This window comes from Sciurus carolinensis, chromosome 1 (assembly GCF_902686445.1).
Source record: "Sciurus carolinensis chromosome 1, mSciCar1.2, whole genome shotgun sequence".
Classification (NCBI taxonomy): Eukaryota; Metazoa; Chordata; class Mammalia; order Rodentia; family Sciuridae; genus Sciurus; species Sciurus carolinensis.
In genome coordinates, this window is record NC_062213.1 from 43,748,534 (window position 1) to 43,776,518 (window position 27,985).

At 37.8% G+C, this 27,985-nt stretch overlaps 1 protein-coding gene and 1 non-coding gene across 6 annotated transcripts in view; one reads left to right on the forward strand and one right to left on the reverse strand.

Moving 5' to 3' along the window:
- Rad54b (RAD54 homolog B) overlaps nt 1–3,966 on the forward strand; it is a 107,413-nt gene extending 103,447 nt beyond the window's left edge. For all 5 annotated transcript variants that reach the window (XM_047529190.1, XM_047529207.1, XM_047529217.1 and 2 more), the window contains one exon: nt 3,668–3,966. In XM_047529190.1, coding sequence (XP_047385146.1) covers nt 3,668–3,885 — 218 coding nt within the window. In that variant the 3' untranslated portion in view covers nt 3,886–3,966. The remainder of the gene's footprint in view (nt 1–3,667) is intronic.
- A 23,605-nt stretch (nt 3,967–27,571) lies between these two features.
- LOC124968238 (U6 spliceosomal RNA) lies at nt 27,572–27,678 on the reverse strand. The gene has a single exon (XR_007105653.1). It is a non-coding gene; the product is annotated as a U6 spliceosomal RNA (small nuclear RNA).
- Between the last annotated feature and the right edge of the window lie 307 nt (nt 27,679–27,985).

The following is a 27,985-nucleotide window of genomic DNA, read 5'->3' on the forward strand; positions in this document are numbered from 1 at the left end:
GGTCCCGGACTTTTTTTTGTTGGTAGGCTTTTGATGACTTCTTCTATTTCATTATTTGAAAATTGATCTATGTAATTTAATTTTTTTCTCTCACAGTCTTTAAAATTCTGTCTTTATTTTGTATATTAGGCATTTTCATTATAACGTGCCTTGGTGTGGGTCTATTGTAATTTTTGTATATTTGGAGTCCTATAAGCCTCTTGTACTGATTTTCTATTTCATTCTTCAGATTTGGGAAATTTTCAGAAATTATTTCATTGAATAGATTGTTCATTCCTTTTATTTGTGTCTCTGTACTTTCCTCAATCCCAATAATTCTTAAATTTGACCTTTTTATGATAGCCCATAATTCTTGTAGATTCTGTTCATGATTTCTTACTACCTTCTCTGTTTGGTCAACTCTGTTTTCAAGATTAAATATTTTGTCTTCAGTGTCTGAGGTTCTGTCTTCCAGGTGTTCTATCCCATTGGTTATACTTTCCGTGGAGTTTTAAATTTGGCTTATTGTTTCTCATTTCAAGGATTTCTTTTTGTTTGTTTGTTTGTTTGTTTTCAGAATCTCTAACTCTTTATTGAAATGATCTTTTGCTTCCTGCAAAACTGTTGATTGGTGCCATCATTCAAAGCTTGCATTTGCTCTCTCATCTCATTGTTTGCTTCTCTGATCATTTTAATTATGTACATTCTGAACTCCCTTTCAGACATTTCTTCTGCCATGCTGTCATTGGATTTTATTGCTGTAGCATCTAGGTTTGTTTGGGACATTTTCTTCCCTTGTTTTCTCATATTGCTCAGGTATCTACCCCTCTAGTAGTGAAACTCTATTGTGTTTTATAATGTCCCTGTAGATTTCCAATAACTCGCCTCCTAGCCTTCAGTAGCCTGAAGTCTTGGAGGAACTTGATAATGCAGTGCTTCACAAGGAAGCTGCCCCTCTGGGGGTGGTGGCCTTCAGGTTGGGTATATTCCCTGCTAGTGGGCAGAGGTGCCTCCACTTGTTGACCGATGGTCTGTCAAAGAGGGACTAGACTGCGGGCTGGGGCATGGCTGGTCTGGGCCTGTGTCTCTGTCTCTACAGCCCTGGTGGGAAAGCCTCACTCGGTGGGGAATACTCACGGGGGCTGGGGGGGGGGTTGTCTTGCTGGACAGCTCTCCTCCGAGAAGTTTCCTTTTGTCCAGAACTACCTCCTGGGTTGGGCAGCCCTCCTCTTTGACGTTCCCTGGGGTCTGGACCTACCACCTGGGCCATGGAGCCTTGCCTGGGAGTGAGTCTCTGGGGGGCGGCCCTCCTTTACAGCGCTCCCTGCTGACCGGGTTCACCGCTCTAGCCGGGGAGTCTCGCTGGGCAACTCTACTCCACGAAGTTCCCTGCATTCCTGGACTACCGCCATGGCCCTATTCTAAAATTTATATTCACTAGAACTAATATAATTAGGTATAATTGTATATAATTATAATTTAATTATAATAAAACATTAGGTATAATATAAAATATGTGTATATATATTTTTAGTGGGTAGATTTTAAACTTGAGATGTTTTCAGATTTCCTCTTTATAGCCATTTTTGGTAATAAATCAACATTTTATTCTATTATGTATTCTTTGTTTTAATAATATTATTATTTCCTATCTTCCTTTTTACTTATATTTACTCTAATATTCTTTTTCTAATTTTAAGTCAGATACTTAATTAAATGATAGCATCACAACCAGCTGAGGTTTTTAAAGTTGTGATAAAATTTAAAAGAAGTCTTTGTCTTTTAGAAATGCATAGTGAAGTATTTGTAGGTAAAATGATATATGCTTTGTATTTATTTCAGAATATGGAGGAAGTGGTGAAAATGTGGGAATTTAAATAAAAAATAATTGGCCATCTGTTGGTAGTCACTGAAGATTGAGTTATATACAGAGTCTTTATTTTTATCCTACCAGCTCTTATATTAATTTGAAATTTTCCATAGTTAAAAGGTTAAAAAATAAAATGTTCTAGTAACTTCTTATTGCTCTGAGGATATAATCTTTTTTTTTTTTTTTTTTTTTTTTTTTTCTGGTACAGAGGATTGAACCCAGAGATGCTTAACCACTATACCACATACCCTGGCTTTTTTATATTTTGTTTTGAAACAGGGTCTTGCTAAGTTGCTGAGGCTGGCTTTGAACTTATGATCCTCCTGCCTTAGCCTCCTTAGCCACTGGGTTTAGAGGAGTGCACCACCATGCCCAGCTAAAATATTTAAAGTGGTTAGTAAAGATAGGCTGAGTACTGTAACAGGAAACTAAAAAAGCACAATGTAATTATATTTGTCATTCATATAACAGGTTACTGTGGCATTTAGTGGATAGTTTTCTGTAATGTGATTAAACAATCTAGGCTTCTTTTACTTTGGGCCCTTCCACCCTTTGCTCCTTAGAGTCCTCCATGGAGATCCCCTGCATCTGCTGTCTAGCGGTGAGAGAAGAAAAAATGTAGGGAATTGTGCATAAGGGTGATTTTTATAGGCCAAACCTTGAAATTTCATTGTCACATCCCATAGGCCAGACTCAGTGGCTATATCTAACAGTAAGGGAGGCTAGGAAATGTGGCTGAGTGCCTTGGAGGAAAAAGAAATGGATTTGGTCCCTGCCATTTGAGTCTTGCATAATTCAGCCTTTGAATACTTGCTTCAGTAATACTGAACTTCTCCTCTTGCATTGTTCTTTGCCTTTACTCTTAAGGCTCTTAATTGTTTTGGGCTACTACTAGTTCTTCAATATGTCAGCATCTCTTTCCTTGCATGACTTTAATAAGCGCTTTTCATGGAATGCTTTGTCTCTCTTCCCCATCTAGTTTTTTGTCATCCTTTAGATCTTTTTTTTAAATTTTTTTAGTTGTAGATGGACAGAATATATTTATTTTATTTATTTTTGTGAGGATTGAATTCAGTACCTCACACATGCTAGGCGAGCACTCTGTCACTGAGCTACAACCCCAGCCCCATCCTTTAGTTCTTAATAGAACATTTCCTCAGGGAGCCCCTCACTTAACCTTCCAGACTAGGTCAGCCTCTCTTTCCATTTGTGTTTAGAGTTCCCTGTATCATTCCGTAATACCCTTACCTCTGTTTGTAATGTAGCCCCACAGTTCCTTGTCTTCAGTTCTGAAATCTACAATGCTCAAACAACCCAAAGATTTTTTTTCCTACATAAATTTACAACAAAATTATTTGTGGCAAAATGCCTAAAACAGATATGTTTATTGGTAGTCTAACGCATTTCATAAGACTTTTCATCTGACATGCTGTAGAATACTAATGAGATTGATTATGGAGTGCTTACCACATTATTCCAGTTATATTCTGAATTTGAAATCATATCTGGCCTCATAGATTTTAGATAAGGGATTGTTAACCTATAATACATTTTTGGATGATTATTTATTTAATGTAGGTTTGTTCCACTGAACTTAGGTTCTTGATTTCAGAGTCTATGTTTGTTCACAATTTTTGCTCACAATGATTAATTCAACACATAGCATATAATTTGTGGAAAGAATGAACTGAAAGTTTTATCTTGAACTATGGTGATCAAATGTTATAAATCACAAACTCATTGTCATTAAACAAAAAAGTATTGCATAGAGTAAGATATTGGTTGGTTTAAGAATTTTCTCATTGTTATTTATTTCAGATGATTCTTCGGAAAAGTTTGCTGTGTCTGGACATTGTCAGCTTGACCCACACCACCAGAAATCAAACTCCTTGAAACCTCTTTCCATGTCACAGCTGAAGCAGTGGAAACATTTTTCTGGAGATGATTTAAATCTGACAGATCCTTTTCTTAAAGGAATAAGAGAAAATGTGTCATTCTTTTTTCAGAACATAACCAATCAAGCTACTGCCATGTAATGAAAGATCGCTTCATGATGTTCCCTTGCTCCCATTGTAAAATTTAGCATAGTGATTAAATGTAATTTTTGAAAATTAATAAATTACTTAAATTATGTTTTGTTGCAAAATGTATCAGTTCTTATAAAAAATAAAATTAAGTTAATTAATTATACTGTCATGTATAACTACAAAGACCAATTTTTTTTTTTTACTTTAATGGGTTTATTTTCTTTCCACATTTTTTATTGGTCCTTTATAGTTGTATATAATAATGGTATTTGTTACATATTTTATGTGCACATAATATAATAATATAATTGGGCCAATATCACTTGAGTTGCTTAATTTTTGTGTATATTCTTAAAATTTGAAAATGAAGCATTAAAGATGTGCTTCTTTCATACAGTTATTTCAAGATTTATGTAGTTTTGTTAAGTATTGACGAAAGCTTTTTTTTTTTTTTGACTAAAGCATTTTCATAAGGAATATGAAAAGGTAAAATACTTTGCCTTTGAGAAACCTAATCTGGTGAAGAGTATTAGATATATACAACTGAAAACTTGATAAAATAAAATCGTAGCTCAAGGGAGAAAGAATCTGAGGCTAGAATTGCAGATGCTGAAGATGTTGAACATAGTTGGCTGCAGGGCAATTTGAGTGGGGGACTTTAGAGCACTAGTTCCTAGGCTGGGACCAAAGACTCTTGGTGGCCTGATATGCTACAATAAAGCCATGCCCATTAAATATTGTTTGCACACTGAGTAAAGTTCAACTCCTATCTCCTGAGGATTGTCTGGAGTAATTTTTGGCATTAAAAAGAGTTTTAATGCACAAAGCAAACTTTCGAGGACTAAGATCTACAAAGAGAAAGGAATTACTCATTTAATCTCTAAATGGTAGTCAACTATAGTCAGCTTTTGCTTCCACTTTGGAAAATTTCTTTTAGACTGAATATAGTCTTAAGGTGTTGAATAAAGATTCAATTATTGAGCAGGCTTGGTGATGCATGCCTGTAATCCCAGCAACTCAGGAGGCTGAGGCAGGAAGATTGCAAGTTTGAGGCTTGCCTCAGCAATTTAGTTAGGTCCTAAGCAACTTAGTGAGAACCTGTCTCAAACTAAAAATTGAAAAGAACTGGGGATGTATCACCCCTGAATTCAATCCCTAGAACCACCCTCCCCAAAAGAAATTCAGTTACCAAATATGATTCTTCATCATATCATCGAATATGACTTCTTTAGATATGTAGTACTATATCTGGGCATTTCACCATCTAGGCTTCATAAACATGCAATTTGGGACCAAATTTGTCAGGCAGTAGTCAACTAATAATAAATAAAAATGGCATTTCTTGACACTGTATGAGACTTCCAATATATGTCTTGAATCATATTGTCAGATATATACCCTTAAAAAGTGATAAGAGGGGCTGGGGTTGTGGCTCAGTGGTAGAATGCTTGCCTAGCATGTGAGGCACTGGGTTTGAGTCTCAGCACCACATATAAATAAAAAAAATCCACTGACGACTGAAAAATTTTTTTGCAAAAGTGATAAGAGCCTTATTAACTTGACTATCTTGTAGTAGGTGCTAGGGTATGCTGCCTGGATTGCTCCCTTTAGTACCAACATGCTTATTTTACTGGTTGCCACTACTGTCAACTGCTGAACACTCATAGCTAAATCCTGTCCAAGCATAGCCCTCATCTGAAAGAGGCTTCCTCTCCCGAGGTTAGACTCTCCCCAAGTTGACTGGCATCTAGTGCCAGCATCCTTCACTCAACTTGGGACAAATCTAATGGATCATTCCAGTTCCACAGATCCTCAGACAAGGCATTTCTTGCAACTTCATGATAAATGAGCTTCTCCCTCAGTTCAGTTTTACTTCCTTCACTCTCTTATGTTGTTCCAAAGAGCGCTTCCCACCAAATCCCCTGCATGCAAATCTGCCTTGGTCTGTTTTCAGGGAACCTGGCCTAAGGCACTTTCCACTGAAGAAAAGCCATCTTAATCTTATAATTGATGACATCAAATTGCAAATACTTGTTGGCAGATGACCATTTAATGGAATGAACTGATAGTGTGAAAGATTTTTTGAAAATTAGCTTTATATCACTGTTTGCATTCCCTAAAATTCATATGTTGAAGTGCTAAACCCCAGTGTGATATAGGGAGGTTGTTCCTTTGGTTGCTAATTAGGTTGAGGGCAGAACTCTCATGAATGGGATTGAACTTCTTAAAAGAAGTCTTGAGAACTTGCTTCCTTTCTCTGCTCTCTGTTCTTTGCCTTGTAAGGATACAAGGTGGCCATCAATAAAACAGGAAGAATGCCTTCCAGACAACAATTCGGCTGACACCTTTATCTTGGACTTCTCAGCTTCCAGAAGTGTGAGAAATAAATTTATCTTGTTTAAGCACTAAGTTTATTCTATTATAGCAGCCTGAACTAAGATAAGCACATTTTAAAAATAGGCCATGCCCAAAAGAATTGCTGCTTGTTCTAATTCTTTTTTTTTAAATAAATGTTTATTTCAGAATAATTTTAGATTTATAGAATGTGCTTATTTTTAATGCCTCTTGGGCATTGTGCTGTAGTTTGGGTGTGGAATGTCTCTCAAAGACCCAGATTTGGTCTCCACAATGGCATTACTAGGAGATGGTAGGAGGACTTTTGGTCTTTGGTGGTGAGCTCTTGAAGGGTATAGTGGAACCCTAACCCTTCCTCTTTCTCCCCACCCCCCCATTTTCTAGCCATGAAGTGAATAGCTTTGTTTCACCAGATACCAACCACCATGATGCACTGCCTTGCCATGGACCCCAGAGAAAGAATGCCAACTGATCATGGACTGTAACCTCCAAAACTGTGGACCTTTTTTCTTTATAAGTTAATTTATTTCAGGTATTTGTTATAGTAATGGAAACTGACTAATAATTCATAATATTGTGCAATCATCACCGTTATCCATCTCCAGAAGAGAATTCTGTTTTACTATATTATTTTTTAGTTGTTGATGAACCTTATATTTTCTTTATTTATATGCAGTGCTGAGAATCAAACCCAGTGCCTCACACATGCTAGGCAAGTGCTCTACTACTGAGCCACAACCCACGCCCTCCAGAAGAGAATTCTTAATGGCTCTTTTCATACTTCCCTATAACTGTCAACCCAAAGCTATTTTCCTTTAGTCATTCCTCAATACCGCAAGACCTTCATCCCAATGGCTCCCTAGTTGACAAATGCAGTGAATTCTTTTCAGTCTTATCTTGGCTTCTGTGTGCTTTAGATATTGATGAATGCTTCTTGAAACTCCTATCTTCCTAAATTTTGATTAAATGATTAAATAATTCATGACTCCACATGAATATAACAGGAAAAGTCTGTATCTCATGATACTTTCATTCTAACATGCAGAGAGAGAACAATGCACATATATATATGGTGCGTGATGGTAAACAATATGGGGAGAAATAAGCTGAATAATAGTGATATTAAGTTGGGAATAGAGATTGCTATTTATTTAAGGTGAATTTATGCAGAGACCTGGAAAAAGTAAGGAAGTAAGAACCATGACATTCCCTGGGGAAAATGTTGCAGACAGAGGAAACCTTAAGGACAAAGGCCTTGAGATAGGAGGAGGAGTATTGACATGTTTGAGAATCAACCTGGAAGTCATTGTGAGTGCTAAGAGATGAGGTCAGAGAGGTAATGGTGGTGGGGATCAGATATTACAAGGCATTGAAGATCATCGTGAGGTCTTTAGCATTTACTTTGAGGAGATGGAAAATCATTTCAATTTGAACTGAGGAATGGCATGATCTGAATTGCCCTGTGATGGGAGCAGGTTGGTTAAATCAGCAGGTAGAAGCAAGAAACATTAGGGTAGTATAATCTAGGCAAGGAGCTATGGTGACTTAGGCCAGGTAATAGACATTAAGATGTTATGAAGTGGGTTAGATTCTGGATATTTTTAAAGGCAAAGCAAAGAAGATTCTATAGTGGATTGAATGTAGGGTGTAAGAAGAAAAATCAAGGTTTTGGGCCTGAATAAATGGAGAATAGAATTGTGGAAGAATGGGAAAATTGTTGGAGGAGAGGCCTGTGGAGGAAAATCAGAAGGGTTTGTTTTGGCTTTACAGTGCTGGGACTTGAACCCAGGGCCTCATGCATGTTAGGTAAGGGCCTAATGCATGTTAGGTAAGAGCTTATCCCTGGCCCCAGAGGTTCATTTTTGATGGTGTCAATTTTGATATTCCTATTAGACATCCAGAGGAGATGTCAAATAAACAATTTGATATACCATTTAGTTCAGAGCATTGGTCAAGCCTGGAGATTAATTCAGGAACTGTCAGCATCTCAATTTAAAGTAAAGATTTAGATAATGTTATCCAGATGGTAATGTACACTAGAAAAGAGAGAAATCATCTTAATATAGGGATAAACTAATATTTGCTAGCATTTACTAAGTGCTTATTGTGTTCTAAATGCTAAGTGCTTTGCAAACATAAGCAGTTCTATGAAACAGGATTTTATCTTGGACAAACTGAATTTCCCCATCTGTTCAGCGATATATCCAAAGGCGATTGTGAAGCTTTTCTATGAATTGTGCAGGGAGATCAAGTAGCGAGGTTTGGATAGCACATAGAACAATAATTAACTCATTGCATCAGAATTCTTTTGTCTCCTTAGTCTATTAAACTCAGGTGAATCTCTCAAAACCTTGAGTGTTTGTTGCCATCAAAATACAATGAAGAAAAATTTGGAATATGGAAGACAATTTGAGAGGGAAGAATGAGGAGAGGGAAAAATGAGAATGTAGAGGAAGGCTGGGACTCAGTTAGATAAGAAACTCCCCATGTTAGGGATGGGAGTGTATTAGTCAGCTTTTGGTCACTGTGACCAAAGTACCCAATGTAACAACTTAAAGGAGTAAAGATTTGTTTTGACTCACGCTTTAAGAGGTTTCAATCCATGGTCAACAAGCTCCAAGGCAGACGACATCATGATGGAAGGGCATGGTGGAGGAAAGCAGCTCTGCTCATGGTGGCCAGAAATGGGGGATGGTGAGCAGGTATAAGATATAGTCCCTAAGGGCATGCTCCCAGTGACCTACTTCCTCCAACCATACCTCACCGGCCTACAGTTTCCACCACCTCCCAGTATTCCATTCCGTGGATTAATCTGCTGATGAGATCAGAGCTCTCATGATCCAAAGTCCCACCCCTGAGCACTGCTGCTCTGGAGCAAGCTTTTGACACATGAGTCTTTGGGGAACATTTCATATCCAATATCTATAATGGGGAGAATACTGGAATAACAGAAATTCCTGTTCTGCAGGAAGTCGAATGCTAACAATTATGGGAAGTAATGTTTTCTCTATCTCTCTGGACCCAGTCTGAAATCTGGATTCTTCCCATGATACAGTCTCACCTATAGAGAGGTAAGTGATTTTTGTAGTAGCAATTTCAGAAGAGGCTGTTTCATGAGAGAGTTCAGGTGACAAGGGACAAAAACAGTGTGACATGAGAGACCACAGGCTGGGAAGCATCCAAGATGGCAAGTCTTCTGAGAATCATGAAAGACCTTTGGACTTTGGCAGTCTAGGTATTTGTGGGGGCCCAGACTCAATTCAGACTTTAAGGGACCCCCAGTTAACATCTGGGGTTGCATGTATAAAGCATCTTTAACAGATGCTCAACTTTTGAGAATTTGCCTTCCCTCTGCTTTGTGGTGCTGGGAATTGAACTCAGGGTCTCACACATGCTGGGCAAGTGTTCTACCACTGAGCTACACCCCCAGCTGTTCCCCTTTCTCTAAGCTCCTACTCAGGAGCTCTGCTGTGTAGCTCTTAACACATCTATAACTGCTTATTTTCTTTCTTTCCATTCTCATTAGACTGAATTCTTTGAGGGCAGGGATTTCATTTTACTCATCCTGTTATTCTCAGGATGTTCTGTGGTCCTTGGCAAAGAAACAGCTACTTAGAAATTGAATAAGGTAGTTCACCTCTTTGTCTTTAACTAACTTGTTCAGTTTCAAAGTACTTGCTAGGCCAATTGCTGAGCACAGTCTGTGCTTGATTTAAAAAAAAAAAAATACCACCGAAAATGCACTCTTCTTTTTCTGTTTCCATGATTTCTGTCAATATACTGCATGAACCGACAAACGTTATTGGTGCAATTGGTGACAAATTTGAGTCACATAATTCAATTCTAATTACACAAATATGCCTTTCCCATAACTTTATGTGATAATATTCTTGTTCTAATTGACAATATAAATGTATTTCAATCATGTTCTCTTCAGGACTGAATCATTAATGATGAAGTAAAATGTGAACAGATCTGATGCACATAATTTAACTTCCAGACAGCCTGTCCTCCATGCATCCCTGAAACAGAGTGTATGATAAAGAATCAAATAAAAAAACTCAGCTGCCACTTACTTGAGTTGTGTAATCATGGCCTATAGTTTATGCTGCCTGGGCAACTTAATATATGTTGGCAAGATTGAAATTCTATGACTTGCAGCAAAACAGTATGTACCATCAGCAGATGGCACTGTTTCTCTAATTTGTTTCCAAATCTCTACTGTGTCCCAGAGGGGTTTGTAGATGTGCTGTTTTGGGGTTCAAGGAAGGATTCAACATGACTCGGTACAAAGGGATATTATTTTATCCTACCTTGTATGATGCAGATTTTCTTGGTTAAGACTAGTTTCCTGTGGCACTTTGTTATGGTTAGACTGTGCTTTTTGCCTCAAGCCATAGCAAATTTCCATCTCTAAGACTATTTTTTTGTCCATAAAATCAATACCAATTCAGAATTCAGCTTTTATCTTTTTTTTAAAAACTATATGCGGGGTACCCTTTTGGAGTTTGTTATCCTTACTTGAAAATCTGAAGTGTTAAATATATTTTGTGTAAATTTTTTAGACTTATAAAAATTATAAATTTCTTGAGTATAGCAATTTAGAAATATTTGGTTGGCATCTTCCTTGTTATTCAACTTAGATCTAGGATGCCTAGATATCCCAAGTGATTTAGAAACTTGTGTGATTTGATCACCCGATGGAGATATTCACTCATTATTCTGGGTTTGGGACCTCTCGGAATCAAACTCAGAGCCTTCCACCTGCTAAACATTCACTCTACCACTGTGCTGTGCTAAACCCAAGTCCCCATATCCTGATTTTGAATCACATTGGGAGACCCTAAAACCTAACAATAACCTTCTCAAATCTGCTTCAAACCTTCCAATGCAGGTCCTATATTAAATCACATTCTGCCTAGACTGTTGTTTGTTTCTCTCCCTGAATTCTGGCTGCTACAATGTTTAGTTCCATCTCCTCAGCAAGTCCTTGAAGCAAGGGACATCCAAGGTCTCCAAGACACAATCCTCTAGTTGTCCAAAGAGGGAAACAGAAAACATCTCCCATTTTGAGAACCATAATCTTAACTGTACATCTGTAAGTTCCCTTCTGCCTGAAACCTGACATTTCACAGGGATACAGAAATTAGGGTGTAGATAACTTTTGGGGGCCATTCTGCCTATGGCATTAAGGAAAACGTAGGAAACCACTGCTGACATTGATACTGGTGTTGAGAATCAGGTTCAACCCTTTCACCTGGTGTTGAAGAAAGGGTGGGGGAGGGAGGCACTCCTCCACAGAAAAGGGGGTCCAAATTGATGCCTGAGGGAGTGGGGGTATCCTGCCCTTTTTATTTTTTCTTCTCATGCTCTCTTCTCCCCTTATCTTGCCTATGTGGGTAAAAGGTGGGAGAAGGGTCTTCCAGGGGTTCCTCTCTATGTCTTCCCAAAAGGGCAGGAAGGGAGCTACCCAGGGGGTATTCATTAACCACCTCTTGTTGGGAGGAACAATTCCCTGGAGACAGGTAACCTTGGTAACAGGTTGGAGGAGGGGGAAGTGCTCTGGAGGTATTAGCATTTTCTTTCCTTTTGGATCAGCCTCCATCTTCCTGACCCAATCATTCATTACCTACCTTGACTGTCCTTTTATCCCCCTGCCTCAACATCATATGTGCCCACACACTTATAAATCTGGTGATGATTTAGTGGATCATGTAGTCTTACCACTTAAAAACTGGTTGGCAGGAGTCCACCCATCAATTCTGCTGTCACCCAAGGAAGAATGACTTCCTCCTCTTCCATTTAAGAAGTTCCATGAGTGCAGAAGCTAATCACATCTAGAATCCAAGTGGTAAGAGAGTTTGAGAAAGTTTTTAGCCTATCTTGCTCTGCAAAATAGAAGTGAGTGGAAATAGAAACTGAATGCCAAAAAATAATACTGATCCCAAAAGATACCATCCTAGAACGTGATCTGGGATACAGTAGTTTGGGGAAATTATGAAGACTTGAGTTCATTTGCTTATGGTACCTCAGGTTGTGAGATTGGTGGCCTGCAGGATTCCTGGGGGCTGGATACACTCACCTCCATTTCTGAATCTGTCGTTAGGAGGAAGGTCTTCTCAGAGAACGGTAGTTTGTAGCTAGCAGCTGGGGGAAAGCCCTCCTTCTGTATGGTAGAAGGTAAGAGAGTCACAGCAATCACAGGGCCTTCTGTCTTCTTGTGTAGTGAATATATCAGACTGCAGGATTCTCTGATGGGGCTGGATAAATGAAGAAATATTCTCAAGTAACTGAGATTTCAAATTCCCACTAACCCTGATGGGTGGGGAAATCTGAGCCATGTCCATCTGAAAAATAATGACATGATAGTTAATCTTATGGTCAGCTCGATGGGCTAAGGGATGCCCAGATAGCTGGTAAGACATTATTTTTGAATATGTTTATGAAGGTGTTTCTGGAAAAGACTAGCATTTGATGAGTAAATTAAAGATCACACACACCTGTGTGGGCAGGTATCAACCAATCTGTTGAGGGCCTGAAAAGAACAAAAGGACAAGAATGAGGAATTTGCTCCGCTCAAGCTGGAACATCCATCTTCTGCCCTCGGATATAGGAGCCATTAGTTCTTGGGCCCTTAGTCACACTGGGACTTTTACAATAAAACTTGTGTTACTGGCTGGTCTAACAAAGTTCCATACATTGAATGACTTTTTCTTTTAAAGAACAAGGAACTGGAATTTATTTATCATATTCTTGGAGGTTGGGAAGTCCAACATCAAAATGCTGGCAAGTTGGGCCTGGTGAGGGCCTAGTCTCTTGTTCACAGATAGTAATGTCTAGCTGTGTCTTCATGGTGGAAGGAGCAAGAAGTTTCTCTCGGGTCTCTTATTAAGGACACTAATCACTCCCAAAGTCCTCACCTCCTAATAACATCACACTGGTGATTAGGTTTCAACCTACAAGTTTTGGGGAACACATTCAGACCAACTCCCCACCCCCGTACTCTCCCTTCTCAGGCGTTTAGTCTCATTGGAACTTATACCATTGGCTTCCTTGCTCATTAGGTCTCTAGGCTTAGACTGAACCAGCTTTCCTGGTTCTCTGGGTTTAGATGACAACTTATAGTTGAACTTTTTGTTTTCAGTAATCACATGAGCCAGTTCTTCCTTTTCTTCCTCCCTTTTCCTTTTCCTCCTCCTCTTTCTGTGTGTGTGTGTGTGTGTGTGTGTGTGTGTGTGTGCGTGCATAGAAAGTATTGGACAACTTAACACAGATGTATGTCATTGTTTAGCATCTGAGGAGAGCAAATTTATACCTCCTGTATTTCTTTAAAGAAAACACAGGGCTGGGCATGGTGGCACACACCTGTAATCCCCATGACTTGAGAAATGAGGCAGGAGGATTGTAAGTTTGAGGCCGGCCTCAGCAACTTAGCAAGGCCCTAAACAACTCAAAGAGACACTTTCTGAAAATAAAAAGGGCTGGGGATGTAGCTCAGTGGTCAAGTGCTCCTGTCCCTCAGATAATATAACGGTACTAAGTAAAAATTTAGTGTTTATAAATAAACTAATTTAAATAAACGAGAGGTTTATACTTCAAGATGAGATAAAAAGACTTCTGAAACAGACAAAAATGAACATGAAAAAATTGGGTGCTTGCAACATAAGTGATAACCTACACTTATTTAACTCTTTTAATTTTTTATCTGTTTTGCTTCTCACAACAATGCCAGGAGTTAGAAGGAACAAGTATTCTGTTATCTCCATTTTATAAATTAAAAGCTTAGAGAGATAAAGTGATTATTTAGATCATTCAATGACGGAACTGAAACTTGTACACCTTTTCTCTCTTTGACTTCAAAATCCAAAGTTCTTTCTGGTGCATTGTTCAGTCTTCTCTACGTGATCTCACAGGCCTGTTTCCTTAGATGTACAAGTGAGAATACAAATGAGCTAAGCTGAGCATTTGGTATTGCTTTCTCTTTTCAAGGGAATCATTAAAAGAATTGGGTTTTAGTTAGAGTGTGAATTTTGTAAAATATGAATATTATGTTCAAGAAATAAAATGCACACCCTAACTAGACAGATGAAGTGAGAAGATTTTACATAAGTAAATTATCATCTTGGGAAATAAGGTGACAACCTTTAGAAGTCTCTTAAAGTATTGATATTCAATGCATATATATTATTTTATGGAGGCTTTTACTAATTCAACATTTACTGATTATTTTATTTGTAGTATATACTATACTAGATGTCAGGAATACAAAATGCCTGACAGCCTTTTCCCTCAACAAGTTCACATTGGAACGTGAACATTATGTGCATGTTGGAATGGACATACACATAAACAGATTTGTGTGTGTCTGTGTGTATGGTGCTCAGAATTGAACTCAGTGCCTTGTGGATGTAAGGCAATCCAACTGAGCTGTATCCCTAGCCCTAAACAGATGGTTTTGACATGCACAGGCAACTCAGAGCTCACAAGAGAAGGGCATGTAAAAATGCCTGTCAAGTTCTGGGAAGGTTTACCTGAAGCAGGGACTACCCAACTTCCTTGTTAAGAGTGAGCCATTTTATAGAATGGAGGTGGAGACAGCAGGGACATAATGTGGGTTAGGAGTAGAAACCCATCTCAACATATTTTCCTTCACTTTTGTTGTTAATTTTCATCTTGATGGAGATACTTGCACATAGATGTTTATCCTGTCACAGAACAATAGAAGTAGTTTACAGTTGGTGCAGCTGATTTGATTGCCTCACCTATTCTGTTTAGATTGCTTGTCAACTCACAAGATGCTTTGGGCTACATCCAGCTTCAAGCTTACATCTTTAACAAAGCATGCCAATTGCCATTGCTGAATGAACTTTTATTATTCCAGGTAAGGCTTCCAAATGTCACTGTCTACTTGGGATACCTGTAGTCATGTGAGACAGACGGAGTGTGGATAGTGGGAGCCATCAGCTCAGGGATTCTTTCAGCTCTTTCTCATGCTAAGCTTGAGAAATAGAGTAAATATGGAGGTCAAGATACCCCTTTCATAACAGCTTACCTGGTGGGCCTGGTTTAATATCTGTTACCCAAGGGTGTTTGTTAATACTAAACTCTGACCTGCCCTTGAGGAAACATTCCCTTGGGTAATGTAGGAGGCCGGGGATCACCCTGCCTCATTCATTTGAAAAAGGAGGTTGGAGATATTTCCTTTTTGTTTGTTTAACTGAAACTTTGCATAACATAAAATTTACTACTAAGGACAACTTGTTGAGGTGAAATTTATGTAACATAAAATTAATAATTTTAGAGTGAACAATTCAGTGGCATTTAGTCATTCACAGTGTTGTAAATCCATCATCACTGTCTTATTCCAGAATATTTTTATTACCCCTCAAAAGAACTCCTATATCTTTAAAGTCTTACTCCCAGGGCTCAGAAGAATCATTATCATTGTGGTCCCTCTCATTTTCTGCTGCAAACCAGCAGCAATGGAAGGAGGAAGACTGTATAGGTGAGGTTCACTGATATTATGGAGGGTGGCCTGTTTACCTAAGTGGTAAATGTTCACATTTAAGAAATACCTTCACAGTAACCTCTAGACTGGTTTTGGAGCAAATAACAGCACCGTAACCTAGCCAAGTTAACACAAAATTAACCATCACACCATTTATTTTATTTACCATATTTATTTTATTTTTGGTTATTAGCCACTGTGTAGTATTCACTATGTGCTAGGGACTTTGTTGAGTGATTTTTAGATATTAAGGCAGACCCATTATATGTGCATGAATACAGACCATAGTATATAAATATAAATCATGACTTGTTAGGTTGGTTACCCAAATATTTGTTTTGCTTCCATTTATTTACCTTTTTTTTTTTTTTTTTTTTTCAGTACTGGGGATTGAACCCAGGGCCTTGTGCTTGCAAGGCAAGCACTCTACCAACTGAGCTATATTCCCAGCCCCATTTATTTACCTTCTGCTCAAAAAAAAAAAAAAAAAAAGTTTTTAAATTTTCTTTTCTAGGTTTATTCTCTTTCATCTAAAAAAGGCATGTTCCCTGTACTGAGAATTGAATTCAGGGTCACTTAACATCTGCACTGTTTCTATTTTTTATTTTGAGACAGTGTCTATCTGTTTCTCTCTCTTTGGTACTGGGGATGGAACCCAGGGGCCTTAACCACTGAGCCTTAACCACTGAGCCACAATCCCAGCTCTTTTTTCTATTTTATTTAGATACAGGTTCTCACTGAATTGCTTAGGGCCTCACTAAGTTGCTGAGGCTGGCCTTGAACTTGGGATCCTCCTGCCTCAGTCTCCCGAGTTACTAGGATTACAGATGTGCACCTCCCCAGTCTTTTGTTCATTTTTAATCTTAATCAACTTATGCTTTTATTGGAACTTATTCCTCTGGGTATCCCTCAGTGGATTTTTCCTAGGCTGAGCCCTTTCCCCCTGTGTTCCTGGACTTCTTGCTGCCATTCTATGGCTGCGATGGTCAGAGAACTCAAAACACAGGGGTTTAAAAATGAGGCAGAAATTTACTTTTCAGGTATAAGTCTGGCTTGACAGTCCAGACTGGTGTGGTAAGTTCACAGTCCTCAGGACTCAAACTCTTAGCTCGTTCCTCAGTCCTTACTATGCAGCTTCCACTTTGTTGCCCAGACTGGCTCCAGCATTCACCTCTGCATTTTAGGTAACAGGAAGGAGAATGACAAACCTTCCCCTTAACAGTTCATCCTCAAAATTGCAAACCACACTTTCACTCTACTCCTGTTAATTTGTTTTTGATAAATTTACCAATGAGATATCACTTCTCCTAGGGGCTGGGATGTATAAAGGAGCAAAGGAGGCCAGAAGTTACATGAATGGAAGAAGCATGTCCTGTCATAATGGAGAGTAGCAGAATCCTAATGAGCACAATGAATGTAGAGTCATTCGCTAGGCAACGGGGGATGGTGGGGAGTATGGTACACCATAACTTTTGGAAACATTACTTAAGGGCTTTGTAAAACAGGCTGATAAACATATAAATTAAGGTTTATTTTTTCTTTTGAGCACTGTAGAATTTATTTTCAAGTTTTAGACTGAGCATTATCATTTATATGACTTATTTAATCCCATAATGAAAGTAGCAGTAATGCTAATGGCCTGGGGCTTATATCAGCACTTTGGAAATGTTAACATGGTAATGATGTTTCCTACTGTAAGCAATGACCATCGCCATAGGGTGTCACATTAACCTTTCTCCTCTGAATCCTGTTCGTACTTTAAAATTCAATCACTGGCAAAGCAGACACTGTCAGCTTTATTAGATGGAGCCAGCTGCTCTAATCTTTGTCCCTTTATTCATTCAGACTCTGCCATCAGGAAATTATGGAGAAGCAGCCTTGTATTTCATCAGGAGGTTTCGTTAAACACCATCAAGATGGAAATACAGCCAGATTTCCCCACAGAGTTGACCTTGGAAATCTGTTTCTGACTCAGAGGCCAGCAAGCAAGGTGGCACTGATGCCCTGTTCTTCATTCCTGACCTTAGTGCTCTCTTCTACTCCATAGCAAGCTACGTTCAGTCAGCTCTCAGGTTATACCAGGGTCCTTAGGTCATGGGGAAGGCCCACAGCTCTGGCAGCCAAGGGCATCCTAGCTGGCATGAGGGACTTGGTTATCCCTTAGAGGAGCTATTGTCCTGCTCAGCCCCAACATTTCCGAGAAGGCGAAAGTAGAAAAGTTTAAGAAAGTAAGAAGGTGTTGAATGGTGTGGGACAGATCCCAGTCACGCACAAATTCACAAGACCACGCTATGGGCCACTCTGAACCTCTGGTTCAATCCTGAGGCACCTGGGGGTGTCTGTAGAAGGCCCTTTGACAAATGGCCAGGGTGATGGACACATGGTACCTAATACTGGGGTATCTATTTTAAGTATTTTTTTTATTTGTTAATTTTGCTCTTAACTACCAATAGAAAAAAATACTAACTCCCCACCACCCAATGAAACTTCATTATTCCCTTACTCAGAGTATAAATTAAAATCCCAGCAATGACAGGCCTGATGTGGTCTGACCTCATCTCCCTTTCGCTCTATTCCCATTCTCCCCCTTGCTATTCCTTAAATGCCAAGCATACTTCTGCCTCAGTTTCTCTCCTGGTGCCCTGGGGCCTAGCACATAGTGAGTAGATGCTCAACAACTTGTTGGAGGATTTGAATTGGAAAAAGGAGTGATCAATGGTGTCTAAACTTTTGATGGAAACAAGGAGGTATGTGGGACGAGAGAAGGCCATGCATGAGTACTGCTCCTAGTGAAGATACCAGGAAGTAGCTTTGGAGGATGGTTACACAAATTGTCATATTGTCTCTGCAGACAAAATTCTTAGGTGTATGGTTATGTCCTTAAAAGGCAATCAGGAAAGAACTCTATAGTTCAGCAGTGGATCAGTGCTGATGTGAAAAGCATTGCTATTCATTTGTTTTCCTCTCATTTTGTCCTGACATTAACTGTGCAGAACTAGAGCCTTGAAAACATAATAAGCAATAAAGGAGGCTCTGGTGCCTGTGTACCATGAGGGGATTGAGACCAATCGCCAGACCTTTCTAACACTTGGGAATGATCTATGATCCTTTAGAAAACTCTAGTCCCTATAATGAAGTTAGTTGGACACACAAATTCTGTAAATTTCTGCTCTAGTCTTGGATACCACTAAGTTCCTATATTTAGTTTCCATGCAGTAAGTTCATTTCTGAAGTGTGGAGAAGTCTTTGGAGATACTTGTGTTGAGAACATTGCAGACATAGGAACAATTAATGTATGATTTAACATTTGATGAGACAGCAAGTCTAGAATGATTACTTGCTCAAATAGAAAGGGCAATCATGGGAGTGATCAATCAGTGGAGTGAGAATCTATTTTAGGATAATGCTTTAAAGGTACCTGTGCGAGATTATTATTGATGTACAAACACTCCACTCCCTCTCTCTGTAGACAAGCGCACCTTCTTTGGCATTGCTGGTCTTCGCAACTCTTGAATCTACTAATCTTTAGCAACAAAGCTAGATGGAGAATTCACAGTTTATGTCTTACACTGCAGGAAACTTCCTCAGTGAGATATTAGAAAAATCTGTACCAAGCAGTCTCAAACAAAGGGGATCTATGACTTTGATTCCTACCATAGCCTAGCCTAGAAACCATTTTTACTAATTGCACTGCAGGTGACTCTCATGGTTATTCTCCACCGTGAATACATTTTATGATATTACCTGACAGAAACAAGTCATGGAAAGCTGCTTTATTTCTCTGAAGCTCAGCAAAAGTAGAAAATTTCAGAACTGAGAGAGAAATCTCATGTATTTACTTCTTATGAGAAATAGTACCATGAAAATACCACTCTTGCCAGGCACGGTTTGGCAAGCCTATAATTCCCAGTGACTTGGGAGCTTGAGGCAGGAGGATTGCAGTTTCAAGGCCAGCCTCAGCAACTTAGTGAGGCCCTAAGCAACTAAGCAAGACCCTGTCTGAAAATAAAAAATTAAAGGGCTGGGGATGGTGCTCAGTGACAAAATGATCTGAATTGCTTAATCCCCAGGAAAAAGAAAAAAAGACACCACTTTTATCATCCAGTGGGAAGAAAGTTATTAGCTATTGTAGGGATGTCCAGTAGACCTGCTGATTTGTGTAGTTCTGGGCTCATAAAGAACATTACTTTTTAATTAATTTGTTATTTTTTTATTAGTGCATTCTAGTTATACACAATTGTGGGGTTCATTTTGACATATTCAGAAAATGCATACAATGTAATTTTCTCCTTTTAAATCTCCAGTACTGTCCCCTTCCCTCTTTTCCTCCTTCCCCCGATTTCTTCCTATACTCTACTTGTCTTCCTTCTGATTATTTATGTATTTATTTTGGTACTGGGGATTAAACCCAGGGATGCTTTACCACTGAGCCATGTTCCCACTCCTTTTTATTTTATTTTTTTTGAAACAGGGTTTTGCTAAGTTGCTTAGGGCCTTGTTAAATTGCCAAGGCTGACTTTGAATTCATGATCTCCTACCTCAACCTCTCGAATTGCTGGGATTACAGGGGTGTACCAGTATGCCTGGAGTAATAATTTATCTTAATTGGTGCATTATAGTTATACATAAAAGTATAATTCATGGTGATGCATTCACACATGCACATAATATATATTGGCCAATTTTATTCCACAGTTCTTCCCCTCTCCTGTTCTTCCTCCCTCCCCCTTAAGCCCTTTCTTTGACTCCACTGTTCTCCCTTCTATATTCATAAGATATTCTTTATAAAGAATAAATTCCTTATTTCTCTCTAGTTTCTGCATATAAGCGAATACATTCAACCTTGACTTTCTGAGTCTGGCTTATTTCACTTAGAATGATTTTCTCCAGTTCCATTCATTTACTAGCAAATTACACAATTTCATTCTTCTTTATGGCTGAGTAAAACTCCATTGTGTGTGTGTGTGTGTTTGTGTGTGTGTATCCATTCTTTTATTGATGGACACCTAGGCTGGTTCCATAACGTGACTATTGTGAATTGCGCTACTGTGAATATTATTGTGTGTATATTACTATAGTATGCTGATTTGAGTTTGTTTGGGTAAATATCAAGGAGTGGGATAGCTGGCTCATATGGTGGGTTCATTCCTAGTTTTTTGAGGAATCTCCATTCTGCTTTCCAAAGTTGTACCGATTTGCAGTTTCACCAACAATGCATGAGTGTACCTTTCCCTCCACATCCTTGCCAACATTTATTATTTGTATTCTTGATATCTGCCATTCTAACTGTCGTGAGATGAAATCTCAGAGTAGTTTTGATTTGTATTTCCCTGATGGCAAAGGATGTTGAACATCTTTTCATGTATCTGTTGGCTCTTTGCATTTCTACTTCTGAGAAATATCTATTTAGTTCATTTGCCCATTTACTGATTGGGTTATTTGTTTTCTTCGTGTGTGTGTGTGTGTGTGTGTGTGTGTGCGCGTGTGCGTGTGTGTGTGTGTAAGTTTTGAGTTCCTTATATATTCTGAATGTTAATCTGTCAGAAGAGTAAGTGAAAAATTATATTTGCAGCAATTTTGTATCTATCCCAAGGAAACCAGAGCCTTTGTATTAATTAGATAAATAGGGAGTCAGCATCATTGCAATATGATGGTCCAAGTCCTTGGTTTTGAATCAGCATATCTGGAGGTTTTAGTAAAAACTATCCTGATGATATATATGCAAGTCACTTAAATTTTGTACTTTTTTGTAATTATAATAACGAATCATTCATTGATTACTTTCTATCAATCCATGAAAGCTTTATGTGCATTGTTCCATTACTCCTCTAGCTAATCCCAGGACTTAGATGATATTATTTTTATTATTATTCCCATTTGGCAGGGGAGGAAACTAAGGCATAGAAAAGCGAGATATTTGTAAGAGCACAATGCTAGTTCATGTTAGAAGTTGGACCTAATTTCAGATTGAGGTGGCTTTAAAACTTGCTGGCATGCACCAGACTTAGATTCACAAGCTAAATAAAAATTTAAGGAATATCTCGCAGCAATCATTAGTGTAATGGACTGTACAGTCCATTACTGTAAGTCTTAATCTTTTAATGCCAGGAGCACTTATTCTCAAGGGATATTTACCAGGAACATGATCTCAACAAACAAACAAACAAACAAAGAATTGAGGCCTTATGAATAAAATATGTTGAATAGAAAATATGGAAAAAGATTAGTCCTATTTCTAAAAGAAAAGAAAGGGTATGAATAGTAGATTTTTAAAAAGTAACTATTACTGAGGATACCCATGAGGGACATTGTTATTTTACCTAATTAAGTGGCCTGGTTAAATAATTTGGTGGTTGAGAAATATCTGTAGATGGGTTAGAAGCAAAACAAAAAGCAAAGGAAAATAGCATCTTATGAGAATAACCTGCTGGCGGCAGCAACAGATCACAGTTTTCTCTCATCTCATCAGAAATTCTAGGTATGTCATGAGGCACAAAGCTTTCTGTTTTTGTAAGATCTCAAATCACAAGCTGCCATTATGATAGCTATAAAAATTGGCAAATCATTTGAGCTATCAATGTGCCTGAGAGTATAATTTTCTACAACATTTTATGTTGCCAGAGTTTTACACTCATTTTTTTTTCCCTGTGGGTTTTATGGGTAGGATGGATGGGGAGGGGGACATTAAATTATAAATCAAATGAAAAGTGAACAAACATTTTAAAAATTAATGGAAATATCTGTTGAATCTGTAACATCTCAGTTATTAACTTCTGATTTTGTCGTGAGATGACTATAGATTTAATAAACAGACTTTTATGTAGAATGAAGGTAAAAGATTTTGGGAGAGCTCCAGTACCAATTTTTTAGTTCTCCTCCATGAACATTATTAAAGGATTTTTTTTTTTTTTGGACTGTCAAATGGGTTTGAAAACACAAAAACAATGTTTATTCAATAAGTAGCACATGAAAATATATGTTTTGATTGCTGTATTTATGCCTGGGGAAGTGTCCATGAAGAGAAATTTTCATCTGCTGCAGTATTTGATGAAAGTCAGCCTCAGGGCACCAGCAGGAACTGTCTGACTCGCAGCAGTGCCTGGGAGGCCCAGGTGGAGAGGTTCACAAGAGCCACAGTCACGCTTTGGCCTGGATGTTGCTTTTCCTCTGAGTGCCTTAGTCTCATGGGCTTTCCTACCTCTGAGCCTGGTTTCCGATTCTACGGTGGGAAAGGGCTTGTGCTGCTGGGGAAGATCAGATAGAAGAGTCACACTTTTCTGTTAATACCATGTCAGCAGACCACACGCGGGCTCTGCTAATGCAGGGAACAAATAATGGAGACTTAGAGGATGTGGAATACCTTGTAAGTCAAAGAGGATCCACCCGCAAGTTGGACCCGGATGGAGCTCTTTCTCAGGAGGAACTTGATTGACATCTCAGGCCATGCCGAGTCTTTAATCATTACTATACTTTGTGATGATACTGGCACCAAGCAAGTGCTCAATCTAGTTGACTTAAATGGACAAACGGATGAATCAAACTAATAGTAAAATGCAAGAGAGCTTCCTTCACTTCTTTTGTAAAGAGCTCTATGTCTCATTCATTTCTTTTGTTTTTGTTTTTGCGGTGCTGGGGATTGAACCCAGGGCCTTGTGCTTGTGAAGGAAGCACTCTACCAACTGAGCTATCTCCCCAGCCCTGTCTCATTCATTTATTCAACATTTGCCGTATAGTTTTTGAGAACTGATGTTATTCTAGTTTTTTTTTTTAATACCTAGATTCCAGGATGCTTATTTTCATTTCTGCAGGTTCTGTAATCTGTAATTTTGGTGTGAGGAATGAGGTAGAAATCTAAGTTTTAGAAAATGATTGCCCAATTGTATCAATAACACTTAAATGATCCATTTTCCCCCCTCACTGATGTGAAATGTCGCCTGCATCCTATAGGTGTACTTCTGGATTTTTTGTCTATCAATGTGTCTGTTCTTGAACAGTGGATTTACTATGGATTTATAAAATTTATTAATATTTAGTAGGTCAATTCATCTGTAGTATCATTCTTTTCAATATTTTGTTTTTTTAATTAAATTAAAAAAATTTTACAGACTACATTTTGATTCATTGTACACAAATGGGGTACAACTTTTCATTTCTATGGTTGTACATGATGTAGATTCACACCATTCATGTAATCATACATATACATAGGATAATACTGTCAGTTTCATTCTACTATCTTTCCATCCTCCCTACAGGAAGAAAGAATTTTCTTTCTTTTTAAAGGTTAAATAATATTCCATTGTGTATATATGAGAGTAAAGTTGGACCCTTACCTAACACCATGTATAGTGTTAACCATTTTAAATCTATAGTGCAGTGGTATCAAGTGCATCCACCATCTGTGCGGTCACCACCATCATCCATCTCCACAGTACTTTTCATCTTATCAAACAAATTCTATACCTGTTAAGCAATAACTATTTCTGCCTCCTCTCAGCCCCTGGCAACCACCATTCTACTATTTGTCTCTATGTTTTTGACCTACTCCTATAAGTGGATTCATATGGTATTTGTGTGTGTGTGTGTGACTAGCTTATTTCACTTAGCATAATGTTCTCAAGGTTCATTCATATGGTAGAATGTGTCATAATTTTCTTTCTTTTTTAAGGGTTGAATCATATTCCATTGTGTATATATGAGAATAAAGTTGGACCCTTACCTAACACCATATACCACATTTTACTTATCTATTCATCTGTGAATGGATATTTGAGTTGCTTTCATGTTTTAGCTACTGTGAATAATGCTGCTAATAAGCACAGGTATACAAATGACTCTATTTTTAATTCCACAAGGGATATTACTTGAACATGTGGTCAGTTTATTTTTTAATATCTTGAGGAAATGGCATACTGTTTTCCACAGCCGCGGTACCATTTTACATTCCTATGAACAGTGCACAAGCATTCCAGTTTCTCTGTATCCTTGCCAACACTTCTTGTTTTCTGGTGTTTTGATTTTTTTTTTATTTGTAGTAGTCATCTAATGGGTATGAAGTGGTATCTCATTGTAGTTTTGATTTGCATTTCCTAATGATTAATGATGTTGAACATCTTTTCATGTGTTTACTGGCCACCTATTTATCTTTGGAGAAATGTCTGTGCAAATCCTTTGCCCATTTTCTTAATTGGGCCTTTTGTTGTTGGATTCTAGGAGTTCTCTGTATTCTGGATCCTAATTCCTTATCAGTTATTTGATGTGCAAATATTTTCTCCCACTCTGAGGGCTACCTTTTTAATGTTGATGTTATCTGTTTTAAAAAAAATTTAGTTGTAGATGGATACAATACCTTTATTTATTTTATTTTTATGTGGTGCTGAGGATTGAACCCAGTGCCTCACATGTACTAGGCAAGCGCTCTACCATTGAGCAACACTCCAGCCCCTTAGAGAAATATGGAGGAACTTTAGATTCTATAGAAGGAAATGAGAGGGAGGGGGCTACGAAAGATGGTGGAATGAGACATCATCACCCTATGTACATGTATGATTACACAAATGGTATGAATTTGCATCATGTATAACCATAGAAACAAAATAATGTACCCCATTTGTGTACAATGAATCAAAATTCAGTCTGTAAAAAAAATAATAATAATAATTAAAAAAAAATTCTTGACTTTTCCCTATGTCCAGTTAGCAATACCCTGTTTCAAAATAAAAAGAAAAATGTCTAGGGATGAAGCTCAGTGGTAAGCACCCCTAGGTTCAATTCCTGGTACAAATTAAAAGAAAAAAAATTCTAGGGCTGGGTTGTGGCTCAGTGGTAGGGCAAATGTGGTATAAACCCTGATATTATCTTTTTTTTTTTTTTTTGGCGGTGCTGGGGATTGAACTCAGGGCCTTGTGCTTGTGAAGGAAGCACTCTACCAGCTGAGCTAGCTCCCCAGCCCCTGATATTATCTTTTAACACATAAAATTAAAAAAAAAAATTCATGCAGTACAGTTTCTCTGTTTTTTGCCCCCTCTATTTTGGTGTCATTTTCAAACAGTCATTGCCAAATCCAGTGTTGTAAAGATTTTGCCCTGTTTTATTCTAAAAGTTTTATGGTTTGGCTCTTACATTAGCTACCTTACATTTGATACCTTTTGTGTTGTTTTCTGCACATGGTATTAGGTAAGTGTTCAACTTTATTCTCATGGGTGTGGATATCCATTTACCCCAGCACCATTTTTTGAGGGGAGATTATTCTTTTCCCAATGCTTTGACATCAGGGTAATGCTGGCCCATCTCTTTCATGTATTCACATTTTGCCCCATTTTTACAGGTCTTTAAAAAGAAAATAAAAGAAATCCTGTTTTTATTTAAAAATTTCCTGGTAATTTTGTATGTAAAAGTAAGCAAGTGTAGATATATATTTTCAAATTATCTTTTTTCATTTAGTGTTATATTTTAAGGATTTACCCATGTGGACCATGTTGCGCTAGTTCTTTCCTTTTAACAGTGGGTTAATAAACTGCAGTTCATTTACTCATTCTCTTGTTGGTGGATACTTAGGTTGTTACCAATTCTGCTACTGCATACATTGCTGCACCAAAAATATTAGTGTATATTAGAAGTTGATTGACTATGCATCTTCATCTTTATCAGATGTTGCCAAACCGTTCTGTAAAGTAGGTATATCCCAGCAAGAGATGAGAATTCTTGTTTCCCAAGGTGCTTGCCAGCACTTAGAACTTACTAGCTTTGAAATTTTCAATCTGGATGACAAAGGAAATATTATTTCTTATTTTCCAGATTAATAAGAGTATGTTTAATAAGCCATTTGGATTTTATCTTCTCTGAATGATCTGCTTATTTATGTTGTCTATCTTTTTGCTTTTCTCCCCTTTTCTCATTGACATATAAGATTTTAAATATTTAGATTAGTTTAAATATTTAACATTTAGTTTGGTTACTAACATAGGTAGTGTATCTTTTTGCCAGTCTGTTTTTTATTTGTTGAAGTCTTCAATTTTAATACAGTCAAATTTATCTCTTCTTTTTAGATTATGTCATTTTTTTCTTTATTGAAAAAATTCTCTCTTGCCCCGAAATGATAGAGTCTATAGTTTCTTCGAAAAGTTTTCTCTTTCACATTTAATTCTTCATTTATTTGTATTTTTATTTTTTTGATACTGTTAATTGAACCAAGGGGCTCTTTACCACTGGGCTTCATCCCCAGTCTTTTTTATTTTTTGTTTTGAGACAGGGTTTCACTAAGTTGCTTAGGGATTTGCTGAATTTCTGAGGCTGGCCTCAAACTTGTAACTGTCCTGCCTCAGCCTCCCAAATTACTGGGATTACAGGCATGTGCCACAATGCCCAATTCACATTAAGTTCTGGAATTTATTTTTGCAGGTGATGTGAGATAAGTCTATTTTTAAACTTTGGTAATTACTCGTTCTAATAATATTTGTTGAACAAATTCATCCTTTCCACCAGACAGGAATGCAGCTCCACCTTTTAAGTTTCAAGTTTCCACAGCCCCATGGATAAAGTCTGCATTTTGTATTCTTTTATATTGGTTTGTTAGCCTAAACTTCAAGAAATATCACATTCTCTTTAACGTGACTTTTAAATAAGTCTTGGTAAATATGAGTGGAAAATTTATTTGTTTGACATAAAATTTGTACTGACTTGTTCTTAGTCTTTTGCTCTTTTATAGGTATTCTAATTTCAGCTTATAAAGCTACACAGAATCATTGACAGTATTTTTGTCACTTGTTCTTTAATATACTTCAATCATGCTACCAATTTGGTAAGAGTAAATTTGAAAATAATATTTTAAAAAAATATATGGAATGCTTCATGCATTTGCTTGTCATCCTTGCACAGAGACCATGCTAATCTTCTCTGTATCGTACCAATTTTAGTACATGTGCTGCTGAAGTGAGCACAAAAGACCTTACCACTCCCAAAAGCCATTATGTGTTTGTGTATTTTCTTGGATTCTGTTTTCTACATCAGATTTTAACTTTTTGATAATAAACCTGGCCAACTCTTTTTGGCTAGGGCAGATTCTTATCCATATCCCCTTCTCTCCTGCTCTCTTGTCCCTAATCCTCTTCCTTTTCTTCTTTCTGCTTTAGTCAATCTTTGAACATCTTCTGAAAGACCCATCTCCAAAGGTTCTAAATCATATTGAGAAATCCAAGTTTGCAGTTATTTAATTATAGATTTTCTTAAAATGGCTCATATTAATCC